The sequence below is a fragment of the Callorhinchus milii genome, unplaced genomic scaffold, assembly GCF_018977255.1.
Source record: "Callorhinchus milii isolate IMCB2004 unplaced genomic scaffold, IMCB_Cmil_1.0 Scaffold19, whole genome shotgun sequence".
NCBI classification, from domain to species: domain Eukaryota; kingdom Metazoa; phylum Chordata; class Chondrichthyes; order Chimaeriformes; family Callorhinchidae; genus Callorhinchus; species Callorhinchus milii.
In genome coordinates this window covers 11,053,950-11,067,304 of record NW_024704760.1, presented here as the reverse complement: position 1 = coordinate 11,067,304, position 13,355 = coordinate 11,053,950, and the positions used below count along the sequence as shown (strand labels likewise).

Below are 13,355 nucleotides of genomic sequence, written 5' to 3'. Positions count from 1 at the left end.
TTGTGTGTGTCACACACCCTGCTGACCCCAACAGTAGTGGTGCCTTGACCACAGTTAGCCACTGAAGAGGAACCAAGGCAACTTCTCCATGGCCACAGTTAGCCACTGAAGAGGAACCAAGGCAACTTCTCCATGGCCACAGTTAGCCACTGAAGAGGAACCAAGGCAACTTATCCATGGCCAAAGTGAGTGAGTGTCACTGCCATCCTGTAGCTCAGTGGTTAGAGCACTCGCCTCGCAAGCGAGAGGACCTGGGTTTGGTTGCCGGGCCGGGCGAAACGTTAGACACGTTTCCTTACTTCACACTCCTGTTTACCGAGCGTAAGTAGGAACCTGGTTGTTAGTCGATTGGCAGATCGCTTTTCAGGGGCATATAATCCCTTCAAAAATTTTTTTTAATATTTGTCCACTCGGTCCAGTGTTTGTGGGACGTTGCTGTGTGCAATTGGCCGCCGCATTTTGCCCACAAAATATACAGTCAATTCACTCCACAGTATATTCTATGAAGTGCTTTGAGACGTCTTGAACAGATGATATGGCGTTAGATCAAATGCAAGGATTATTATTAATATTAATAACACGAGCCCAAAAGTAGCCCAGTATTATGCATCACCTCCTTCATAGGTAGCGGAGTGACTGGTTTAGGTCAGTGCTTCTGAAACTGTGTGAGAAAAGGCGAGAAAAAACAGGTTTGAAGGTCGAAATTGAAGTTTGTTGAAAAGTGAGGCACCCGCCCAATAGGGCGCGAAACCCGCCCAGTTGGGCGTAAAACCCGCCCAACCCGCCCGCGCGGGAGTCGCTGTCCTCTCGCGAGAGCCGGCGGCGGCGGGGGGGGGGGGGGGCGCCGCCGCTATTTAAGGCGTCACTTGCGTCATTTCCGGCCTCTCAGGATCCGGCCGCCGCGAGGATGAGGTGAGCGCCTCTCTCTCTCCGGGTCGCGCGGGGCCGCACAATCCGCCGCCATCCGCCGCCCACCGCCCCGATACCCGTGTCGGCGTCCTCACCCGCACCTGACACGCGCTCCGGCGCCAGGAATGGCCGTCCCCCGAACGGCGGCGGCGCCATTGGAAACGCGATAGAATTTCAGGCGGTTTGGGGGGTGGAGGGGGTCCCGGGGCCGCTGCCCCTGGTCCGTCCCCTCTGCATCACTTACAGTGGAGGGGGCGAACCCCCCCTCTCCCCCCCCCCCCCCGCACCACCAGAGCCATAAGTCCCTGAGGCACTGGGCTTGTTCCGGGCAGCGGCTGTGGCCGCGCGTTAATAATAATAATAATATTAATAATAATAGTGTGTAATAGTCATTGCATGTGGTGCAGCGCCTTATCAAGTCGCAGAGCCGTCTCGAAGCGCCTGACGGGGTATCACTGTGAAGTGGATCAAATTGAGCCGCGTTTTGTGGGTGAAACGTGGCAGCCATTTGCACACAGCGGTAGCCTCCCCGACCTGCTCTCTGGAGGCAAGTGCAGCGATCCTGGGAGTTGTACGTGGAGCCTTCGGGAAAAGATTGTGTGATGATGGGGGGGAGAGGACATGAAATGGTCAGACTGGACGCCACATTATGTTCAGCTGCAGTTCACCTTGGGGAACCCCACCCTTTGAAACTCCATCCCACAGTCCCTTTATTTTGCTCCCTCACTTGCCTCCTTCAAAGCACGTCTCAGGACCCTGCACTTTGACTGCCTTCGGCCACCCTCGTACGCCTACCCTCCACCCCTCATGATCCCAATTCCCAGCTCAAGTCCAAATCTCTGACTGTCCAGCGCCTTGAGACGTCCTCCTTGTGTGAGAGCAACTATACAAATGTAGGGTTTGTACAGAGTTCGTCATTCAGAACTCTGCAGCTCGTGTACTGTCCCGCACCAGGCTTCGGGACCACATCACTCCCACCCTCGCTCGCCTCCACTGGCTCCCCATCCCCCAGAGGATTGATTTCAAGATCCTCATCCTCACCTACAAGGCCATTCACAGCCTCGCTCCCTCCTACCTCTCCGACCTACTACACCCCTACCTACCTGCCCGTACCCTCCGTTCCTCTGGCTCTGGTCTGCTCCACATCCCCCGCCCCAACCGCCCTACTATCGGTGGCCGGGCCTTCAGCCTCGAGGCTCTGGAACTCAGCCCCGAGGCTCTGGAACTCTATCCCCCAGTGCCTTCGCCGCTTCCTCCCTTTCCTCCTTCAAGGCCGGTCTCAAAACCTTTCTCTTTGACCGTGCCTTCAGCTCCCCTCTCGACTCTCTTCCCTCCCTTCCCTTCCCTCCCCCTGACCATTTCCCCCCTCCTCGGGTCATGACCCAACTGTGCAGCGCCTTGGGACGTCCTCCTGATGTGAAAGGCGCTTTATAAATGGAATCTTGTTGTTGTTGTAGATGTTGTGTACACTTCTGTAACTGATACAGCTCATAATGTATTATTACCTGCTCTTTTTTCTTTGCAGTAAAGTCACTCGTGATACCTTGTATGAAGCTGTTCGGGAGGTCCTTCAGGGATCCCAACAGAAGACTCGCAAGTAAGTGAATTGGTCCCGTGGATATGAGTGCTGTCGTAACACTGACGGCAGGCTAACCAACAACTTGCATTTAGATAGTACACCTCACGCAGACCTGTGTTAGCGGAGGGGCTGGTGACTGAAGTGTATGGGGGAAGGGGTGGAGTGTCCTAGAAGTACTTGGTCGTGTTATGACTGTGGGTTTGACAACAGCAAATGGCATTTATTTAGCGCGTTTGATGTCAGGAAGATGTCCCAAGCCGCTGGAGAGTTAAGTATCTGCACCACTGGTGGGGGTAAGGGGATGACCGAAGGTATGGTCAAGGAGGGAAGGCTTTGAAGAAGGCAAGCGAGTGGGTGAGGTGGAGAGATTCTGAGATGGAGTTCCATGTTGGGACTTCGGGTATCACGTTCTAGGCTAATATTCCGAGGAGGTGCTTGGAACTTTGGGAAGTCTGTTAAACAAACAACAACAAGATTATATTTGTATAGCGCCTTTCATGTCGGGAGGATGTCCCAAGGCGCTGGACAGAGTACAGCATTTCAGAACTGAGGTTGAGGAAGGGGAGGGTGGCTGATGGCATGGTCGAAGAGGAGGGTCTTGAGACGGGACTTGAAGGAGGCTAAGGAGGGTACGAGGCAGAGTGACTGGGGGATGGAATTCCAGAGGTTGGGGGCTGAGTGGCTGAAGGCTCTCCCGCCAATGATGGGGTGGTTTGGTCGGGGAATGTGGAGCAGCCAGAGCCGGCTGAGTGGAGGGAACGGGCTAAATTAAATTTTTGAATTAAATTAAAACTAAATTAAAGTTAAATTCCAACCACCTATTCAGGTAGAATTTAAAAATCCCCGGACACGAGGGGCGGATCCCTGTTAGTGGACCCAGTTTTTTGAGCTCTTTAGATAATTGCTTGATAAATGGCCAATTTCCAGCTCGTCGGGTAGATGCTGATGTTGCTTTTCTGCAAAAAGATAGTGGTGATGGAACACCTCGGAAGGTAGCTGTTTTGGTGTGTCAGAGGATCGGTGTAGTTTCTGGTATAGTCCCCATAGACCCACACTCAACTGGAGTGTTTCACAAAATGTATTCTAAAATTAATTGACTGTATATTTTGTGCATGAAACATGGCAGCCATTTGCGTACAGCAGTGCTACAAATGGATAAATGCTACATAAATGGGAGTAAATCTGGACCCTGGTGAATTTTCTAATATAATGGCCACATGTTTGGCTGATGTTTATGTATCTTATCTAATTGCTAATGTTTCTCCTCTCTGTGCACAGGTTCCTGGAGACGGTGGAACTACAGATCAGTCTGAAGAACTATGACCCTCAGAAGGACAAGCGTTTCTCTGGCACCGTCAGGTTCGACTCATTGATCAACCCAGCTTTCAGTGCACAAGCTGCAGAACAATTGGCCGATCGATCTGATCAAATATTGTAGATATTCACTAGACTAAAGCAGCTTGTGGTTTACTGACTGACTTGGGTAGTCCTGCTCTGTAAGGGGGTTTGGACGGACCCCTACCCTGGGTCTTAAAACATGAGGGGAGGCGAGGGGAAGCAATATTGCTGATCCCGCCGCCCATTTGTAAATGTTGCTGGTGGATAAAGCAACTGAGAAGCCAGCAGTAATGGTAAGGTTAGTAAAGGCTTTCCTAGCCCATCTCTGTGATCAGCCACATCACTGGGCTCTGACCGTGTGCTGTTGTGTCTGTAGGCTGAAGAACGCCCCTCGTCCCAAGTTCTCGATCTGTTTGCTGGGAGACCAACAGCACTGCGATGAGGCCAAGGCTGCGGACATCCCTCACATGGACATCGAGGCTCTGAAGAAGCTCAATAAAAACAAGAAACTGGTCAAGAAGCTTGGTGAGTTTTGTGTCTGTAAAGGTAGCCTTATGTTTCAACAGGAGTCAAGTAGAACAAGCTGCACATTGATTAAAGTGTTGAAACTAACTTTTTAGAATAAAGGTGCATTATAAACCTCCTCACTCCCCATTGGGGAAAAGTATTTTTTAATATAGCTCCCCCAAAAAATGCCCATGACACTGCTAGTTGCAGGACCTTTCCGATGAGGTATAAATCATGTCTCTTTGTCGATCGCTTATATACAAGATACACTTGACACAGACAGACACTTTGTTTTTATTAGTATAGATAGTGCCAGATCTGGTATGAGCTGCTGGCACTCTGTAAACTGACTTGTGAAGGAATAAGAATGGACAAAGAGTGGTCTTGTTTGCTGCCTGCTACCCGATGAGCATGGGGAGGGGGTGAAATGCTCTTTAGTTGTTGAAGGGTTAATATTTGCCTGATGTTCAGCTTGACCTTTAGTTCATAGTACTTTCCTGGCCTTACCTTCAGCTGAGACCTTAATTTTTTTCATTGCAGCAAAGAAGTACGATGCTTTCCTTGCCTCTGAGTCGCTTATTAAGCAGATTCCTCGTATCCTGGGCCCTGGTCTGAACAAGGCTGGTAAATTCCCTTCTCTCCTCACTCACAACGAGAACATGGTGTCAAAAGTGGACGAAGTCAAGTCCACCATCAAGTTCCAGATGAAGAAGGTAAGTTTGCAGAGGTAGAAATCCTGTCTCGGGATCTCTGACTGCTGAAAGGGGAACAAGGCTAATGTGTTATAATAGAGGGTAAACAGAGCTGTTTTGTATAAAGCGAGGGCTGCTGGAAAGCAATATCAATGACAAGCTATTGTGGCTTTAGAGCCTTGTCCCTCGCCAACCTGCACCTAATATTTTCCGGAATTAGGTAAGCAGGGTACATCCCTCCGGGGAGAGAATGAGGGTTCCATTCAAACAATCTTATCTCTGGGATTTTCATGTGTAAGTGGGATGCATGAAAATCTCAACTTGGTTTGAATACTTTAAGCATCGTGATGGGTTTCCGCATGTGTCAGACACCTGGCTGGGCNAAAAAAACATTGACCCAAACTTCGCAAGTAGACAGGGATGGCACTCACAATTATTAGCTGGATTCAGAGTAGAGGTGTCGAGAGGTCTGTGGGGTTTTAGTGTAATTGTGAGTTGACCCAGTAATGTCTGGAGACTGAAGTGACTGCGTTCCCCAGGTGCTGTGCTTGGCGGTTGCTGTAGGTCACATTAAGATGACTGAGGAGGAGCTGGTCTACAACATTCACCTAGCCATCAACTTCCTGGTCTCGCTGCTAAAGAAAAACTGGCAGAATGTGCGTGCGCTGTACATCAAGAGCAGTATGGGTAAGCCCCAGCGCCTCTACTAACTGCTGGGTGGACTATATACAATAAAGTCTTTTACAAAATTCATGTCTCCGGGTCTGAATTTTTGTCTGTATTGACCAGGGCTTAATCAGGTCAACACACTGGAAAAGCTACAGAAAAGAATGTGTGCGATCGAGTGATGCAGCTTTCACTGATCTGGGCAAACCATCATGGTGCTATGTTTATATAGTGCTGAGATGGCTTGTCATCTCGATGGCCTAATGAGATTACACCACATGCCTGTTGGTGGCTATGAAAACTGCCAGTTGATCAGTTGTGGTGATCAATACATCTAAGTATTTCTCCTCTGCTTATATTGTGTAGGAATGGCATTTATCTGCGGGCGAGGCTTCACCATGTGTAGGTCAATGCTTGTGAGTTGTCCTAAGCATCAGTTGTCTTCCTACAATGTTCTAGCTCAATGTAACCAACACAGCTAGGCCGGCTGAATAGTTGGCCTCCTATGGTTCACAGGAAACTTGTCAAATCATAACTGAAAACACCCAATTGCTTGGAATTATGGTGGACTGCTTTACAGCTTGCCTTCCTTCCCATTGAGCTTTTGCCATCCATCAATTTAACCTGAAATTAACTTTCAACAGTAGCATCTAGTTCCAAAAAAAAACTCATTCACTCTTACGCATCAAACACTGGTGTCCCCCAAGCCTGGTCTCTTGCCAACTTGCGCCTAATACTTTCCAGAATTGGGTAAGCAGGATTGTGTCCCTCCGGGGAGAGAGAGCACATTCCATTCCAACAATCTGTCTGGGATTTCCACGTATGTGTAGGTGGGATGCATGGAATTCTCAGCTTGGTTTGGATACTCCAAGCACAGTGATGGGTTTCTGCTTGTGTCAGACACCTGGCTGACCCCCCAAAAAGAAAAAGATTAGGCTTGGCGTAGTCTTTCTCCATCCGTTGATCCCCTTCCCACATCCTGCAACTGTCAGAGCCCTGACCCACCCATGCTCCCCTCGTATTGTGAACCCCAGTGTGAACTGTCAGCAACTGAACAGAAAGTAAAAAAATGTTTTGAGCTGGCGTTTGCATTTAACAAGGTACGTGTGGTGTGAGAATCATTACAAAGCAACAGCTGAAGCTGTCTGGGATTCTTGTATGCTCACTGCAAGGAAATGAGCCTACACATTAGGGGTTTTATGGCTTGAATGCAGTGTGGAGGAGGAATCCCAGGCTAAGTGCATGTTGCACTGAAATGCAGCATCAGTGGTAACAGGAACTGTTATCAGATGAGCATCACAATAACAATAAATTATATTGCGCCTTTCACGGTGGGAGGATGTCTCAAGGTGCTGGCAGTTGGATTTGGAAACAAACAGGGACTTGGGATCTGGAGTGCAAGGAGGGTGGCCGAAGGCGCTGTCCAAGAGGAGGGTCTTGAGAAGGGCCTTGAAGGAGGGAAGGGAGCGAGGCGAAGGGGATGTGGAATGGAGTTCCAAAGGGTGGAGGCAGAGAGACTGAAGACCTGACTGCTGATAGTACAGGATGGGCAGGTGAACTGGCCTGTTCGCAGATCTCATTAAATTATTACTCTGCTGCACAGTTGTGTATCTTTCACTCACCTCTTGAGTCAGAAGCTTGTGAGTTTAAGCCCCACATCAGGACTTTGAGCTCAGTCTAGGCTGACGAGGGAGACCTGCATTTGACGGAGATGTTGTCCTTTGGGTGAAATGTTATACTGAGGGCTGGGTGGGAGATGGTAAATATCCTGTGACTCTACTTTGATTGATAAAGGAGATTATTTTGGTGTTCCGGCTAACAACACCTCTAAACAATTCACTTCAATGCAGTGTGGAAATTGATGCTGCATTTCCCTGCAAATTAAACACTCACTACACTACAATAAAATCATGTGATGATCCAGTGCAAAGCTTATCATTACTCATTTTATTTCCTCAATCCATGACTGTTTGTGGGACGCTGCTGTGTGCAATTGGCTGCCGGGTTTTGCCCACAAAACATACAGTCAATGCACTTTACAGTATATCTTGTGAAGGGCTTTGAGCTGTCCCGAAGACGTGATAAAGCGCTGTATGAAATGGAAGGATTATTAACATTAATAAGCAGCCTGACTGGACTGAACTCGTTCACTGATCAATATGCGTAGACGGCCAGAGACCTTTCTGTGGTGGCAGTAGGGCACTAACTTTTTGTGCCTCTTGGTGGCAATGTTGAACTTCAGGTGAATAAGGCAGAACAGACTATGGAGGAACAACAACTTACATTTATATTGTGCCTTCACATGGGGCAGCCTCTGAGCGCTTACCTGGTGGAGCTTGACTCCGAGCCGGGCAGGAGGTGACTGTAGGCAGGGTTGAAGAGGAAGGTGTTCAGGTGTGATCGAAGAGAAGCAGCTGCTCTCGCTGGCAGTGACGAGTGGTGTTTAGGAAGAGCTGTAACAGATTGAGACACAATATGAATTAGCAGGTGTTGCTGAAACAGGAAATTAAATCAACTGAGAACATTAATCATCTTGTGTCAACTCGACTTGTTTGGTAGCATTCTCCCCTCTGGGTCAGAAGCTACTGGTTCAAATGACTGTGTTCTCTGGATCTAAACTGATGTTCATTGCAGTCCTGGGGGAGTGCTAAGAGACACCGTTGTCTTAAATGTTAAACTCAGTTCCCATCTGCCTGTTTGGGTCAATGTTTGTCCCAGGACATTATTTGAAAAGAGAATGGGAGTATAATAATCCTAATAATAATCATTGCATTTGATATAATGCCTTATCATGTCTTCTAGACGTCTCAAAGCGCTTCACAGAATAAACTAAAGTGAATTGACTGTATATTTTGTGGGTGAATCGCAACAACCAATTGCACATAGCAGTGTCCCACAAGCAGTCGTGGATTGATCGACCAATTATTTTTTTTGGAGGGATTATTACCCTCGGAAAAACGATCCGCCAATTGACTGACATCCTACTTAATGCTAAGTAAAGTATCAGCGCTTTGGGACGTCCTCTCGACGTGAAAGGAGCTCTATAAATGTAATTTTGTTGTTGTTGTAAACAGAGGCATGTGGAATAAGGAAACTTGCCTAAGGTTTCACCCTTCCCTAGAACCAAACCTAGGTCCTCTCGCTTGCAAATATATTACGTTTCTCTCAGTGTCGTTGCCAACAATCCCCCAAATAAAATTGGCTATTCAGTTCGTGGCTGGTTGTGAGATATTGCTGTGTGCAAATTGACTGCTGCGTTCATCTAGAGAATGCACAGTCACTACACTTCACTGTAAAATCCTGTAAAGTACTTTGAGATGTTTCGACGATGAGATATATTGGAGTTCTGTGGCTCAGTGGTTAGAGCACTTGCCTCTCAAGCGAGAGACCTGGGTTCGATTCCTGACAGGACGAAACCTTGGGCAAGTTTCCTCAATCCACATGCCTAACATTAATCCCTCAAGAAAAAAAAACAATAGTAAATTGGTCCCTTCAATCCATGACTGTTTGTGGGACACTGCTGTGCGCAATTTGGCTGCTCCATTTCACCCACAAATATACAAAAGTCAATTCATTTTACAATATATTCTGTGAAGCGCTTTGAGATGTCTAGAAGACGTGAAAAGCGCTATATCAAATGCAAGGAATATTATTATATCAAATGCAGGGAATATTTTTGTTGTAAAATCCCTTTGTTTCTCTGAGGCCATGGCTCAGAAAATGAGGATTTTGTACAGTCAATTCACTTTACAGTATGTTCTGTGAAGCGCTTTGAGACGTCTCAAAGATGTGATAAGGTGGTTTATCGAATGCAATGATTATTATTATTATTATTGCAGTGAGGCTGCACTTTGACATAAAATGATAGATGGGAAGTGTTCACACAGCAGCTACTTTAACTGAAGTGGTGACATGTTAAGGACTTTGAAGACAACTTTCAGGCCTGATTTGCAACCTGCCAAGCATTGTGGCCACAGGCTTTCAGATAAACAAGCTTTTCGGAGTTCGAAACTGTCACACAGAGGAGGGAGGATACCAACAAGAAATGAATATTCTTGTTTGTAATATTCTTACCCATAGCTCAGTGGTTAAAGCACTCACCTCGTAAACTACAGGACCCGTGTTTGATTGCCAGTCAGAGCGAAACCTTAGCAAGTTTCCTTACTCTACACACCTCTATGTAGCCAACAGTAAGTAGGAACCCAGTTGTTAGTCGATTGGTGGATCGCTTTCCGGAGGTAATAATCCCTTCAATTAATTTTTTTTAAAAAATTATAATTTAGTCACACAATCCACCACTATTTGTGGGACACTGCTGTGCGCAATTCGCTGCCGCATTTCGCCCACAAAATACGTGATCAATCCACTTCCCAGTATATTCCGTGAAGCGTTTTGAGACGTCTCAAAGATGGTGGAGTCCTGTAGCTCAGTGGTTAGAGCACTCGCCTCGAAAGTGAGAAACCTGGGTTCGATTCCCAGCAGGACGAAACATTGGGCAAGTTTCCGTACTGAGTATATGCAGTCAATTCACTTTCCAGTATATTCTGTGAAGCGCTTTGAGATGTCTTGGAGATGTGATAAGCTGCTGTATCAAATGCAAGAATTATTATTATATATGTGTATATATAAGAAATGATCATAAATAACTGCTCCTGAACTCAGGCCAGGGGAAACGACATCGCAAGACTGGGTCAGATTTCCTCGTTTCAATTTATTCCATTAGTGCCACCTCCGACATGATCTACAACCTTTCCCCTCAGTGGCTTGTGTTTATATTCATGCCAGACAAAGATATCGCTCTATCTCTCTCAAAGAGATTACATTCTTGTTCTGTTTACAGTCTACCAACATTCCCTCCCTACTCCAAACATGCCGACTGTGTTCTGCTTCTCTTCCCTCCTGTGAGGCCTTCCGAACATTGTGTGTCTATCTGACTCTGTTGGTAAATCCTGTGTCGCAGTCAGAAGGTTGTGGGATCAAGTCCCACAAATCTACACTGATGCTCCGTTGCAGTACTGGGGGAGTGGGATATTTTTGAAGTGTAGTGACTGTGTATTTTGTGCTGCAGCCAACTTGCACGTTGGGTTGTCCTTCAGATGAGACTTTAAACCGAGGCCCTCTTCAGGTGGACCTTAACGATCACATGGGAATCACACGGCTGCCAGGTTCGTCCCACAAATACACAGTCACTACACTTTACTGTGAATCCCTCGAAGCACTTTGAGACATGGAAGGCGTGTTGTCAAAGGGATTGCACCAAGGTTTGCTTTTGGTCCGTTTGCATCGTGTTGCTGATTTTAAATATTTTTAATGCAAAACATCCACGCATGCTCACACTGAACACTGCACATATAACACACACACACACACACACACATGACCTGAGTGAGTGTCTTTCTGCCCAGTACCTTGCTCTGACCAGTGCCTGTCTCAGCTTATTGTCTGTCTCTCTGTCCAGTGCCTCTTTCTCTGCCCAGTGCCTCTCTCTGCCCAGTGCCTCTCTCTGCCCAGTGCCTCTCTCTGCCCACTGCCTCTCTCTGCCCAGTGCCTCTCTCTGCCCAGTGCCTCTTTCTCTGCCCAGTGCCTCTCTCTGCCCAGTGCCTCTCTCTGCCCAATGCCTCTCTCAGCCCAGTGCCTCTCTCTCCCTCTGCCTGTGTCTCTGCTCTCTATCAGTGCTGTCTTAAAGCTGCTCCGCTTGAAAACAAACAGAAGGGAAACCTGTGACGTGGGAGAGGTGATGGAGGCAGGCTGGTGCATTACCTATTATGGGAAAAGCAGAAATGTCTGATCAACGTTGTTGCTCACAGTCCCTTCGCCTCACTCCCTCCCTTGCCCTCTTAAGGCCCATCTCAAGCGTCCATTTAGACTGCGCCTTCGGTCACCCTCCTACCCCAACCCTCCCTGTCCTCCATCCCTCCTGATCCCAACCTCCTGCTCGGATCCAAACTCCTGACAGTCCAGCGCCTTGGGACGTCCTCCCGACATGAGAGGCGCTGTGTAAATGTCATTTGTTGTTGTTGATGCGCTAAAGTTTTAAGTTTGTATTGAGGAATCTCAGTGAAGGATTAAAGCCCTTTGTAGGTCAAGGTGAAAAACAGAGAAGAAAATACATTAGAAAACGGTGATTAGTTAAAAGAAGAGAAGAGAGATTCTCTCTCTCCCGGTGTCCTGGTCAACAATATTTTTGTGCACAGGCTGTGCACACTACAAGGAGCATCAGTCCCTGTGAGAGTCTGTGTGACTTGTATAAATTATCGTGTACAACATACAGGAAACTGCAGGGTTCACTGTTCCGAGTCATGAACAAGTGTGTGCCCTTCCGTGCAGCAGACAATAATAATAATAATCACCCTTGCATTTGATACAGCGTCTTATCACATCTCAGAGGCGTCTCAAAGCGCTTCACAGAATGTACCTTAAAGTGTATATTCTGTGGGTGAAACGTGGCAGCTATTTGAGCACAGCAGTGTCCCACAAACAGGCATGGATTGAGTGACCAAATTATTATTATTATTATTTTTGAAGGGATTATTACCCCCAGAAAAGCAATCTGCCAATCGACTAACAACCGGATTCCTACTGACTGGTGGATAAACAGAGGCGTATGGAGGAAGGAAACTTGCCTAACATTTCACCCTGACCTGCCTGGGAATTGAACCCAGGTTTCTCGCTTGCGAGGCGAGTGCTCCAAGTGCTTTGTGGGCTGACTGCTGGCAGGGTGTCTGTCTTCATCCGTTGGCCTTTGGGAGCTCTTTGCCCAGTGAATGGAACAGATTGTAAATCAATATGAGTGAGGACTGATGTTGTTTGTGGGTAAATGTGCAGGAATTGCTGGCAGCCTGCTGGTTGGAAAACAGGCTGAAATCATCTTTTGATGAATGTTTTGCTGGTAGCGTGAGATTAGCCCTAAAGGAGGTCACAGGCAGGAGTTATATTGGAAACATTACAAGCTCTGGAATGTGTCTGCACTCTTAACACATTCGCTGACTGCTCCATTAGATATTAGCAAAGCTCAGTTTGTTTCCCTTTCTCTCTCAGTAATAATAATCCTTGCATTTAATACAGCGCCTTATCACGTCATTGAGATGTCTCAAAATTGAGATATCTCTTTAAGGATGGACGTAGTTGTCTTGGAGGGGGTGCAGCGTAGATTTACTCGGTTAGTACCAGGGATGAAGGGGATGAGTTACGAGGATAGGCTGAACAATTTGGGCCTATATTCTCCAGAATTTAGAAGAATTAGAGGGGATCTTTTAGAAACCTATAAGATCATCAAAGGGCAATGATAGAGTAGATAGTGGGAGATTGTTTTCCCCGGTTGGAGAAACTAAAACCAGGGGTCACAACCTGAAAATCAGAGACAGCCCTTTCGCACTGAGTTGAGGAAGAACTTCTTCACTCAAAGGGCAGTGAATGTGTGGAACTCACTACCCCAAAGGGCTGTTGACGTTCAGTCCTTGAACATATTCAAGACTGAGATAGATAGATTTCTTATTGCAAAAGGGATTAACGGATATGGGGATAAGTCAGGGTCAGGTTATTAGCCGGAGTTAAATTAGGAGATCAGCCATGATTGAATGGCGGGGCAGGCTCCAAGGGCCGAATGGCCTACTCCTGCTCCTACATATCATGTTATGTTATGTTAAAAGTGCTTCCCAGGATAT

At 47.2% G+C, this 13,355-nt stretch overlaps 1 protein-coding gene and 1 non-coding gene across 2 annotated transcripts; both read left to right on the top strand.

Annotated features, from left to right (window-relative positions):
• The first annotated feature begins 882 nt into the window (after window positions 1-882).
• Window positions 883-5,768, top strand: rpl10a (ribosomal protein L10a). Its single transcript, NM_001292906.1, is given in 6 exon segments — window positions 883-912; window positions 2,435-2,506; window positions 3,767-3,847; window positions 4,203-4,351; window positions 4,874-5,046; window positions 5,565-5,768. Coding segments are annotated over 6 exon segments (651 nt in total). The 5' UTR covers window positions 883-907; the 3' UTR covers window positions 5,736-5,768.
• Window positions 5,769-10,106: 4,338 nt separating this feature from the next.
• trnas-cga lies at window positions 10,107-10,178 on the top strand. The gene has a single exon. It is a non-coding gene; the product is annotated as a tRNA-Ser (tRNA).
• Window positions 10,179-13,355: the final 3,177 nt, after the last annotated feature.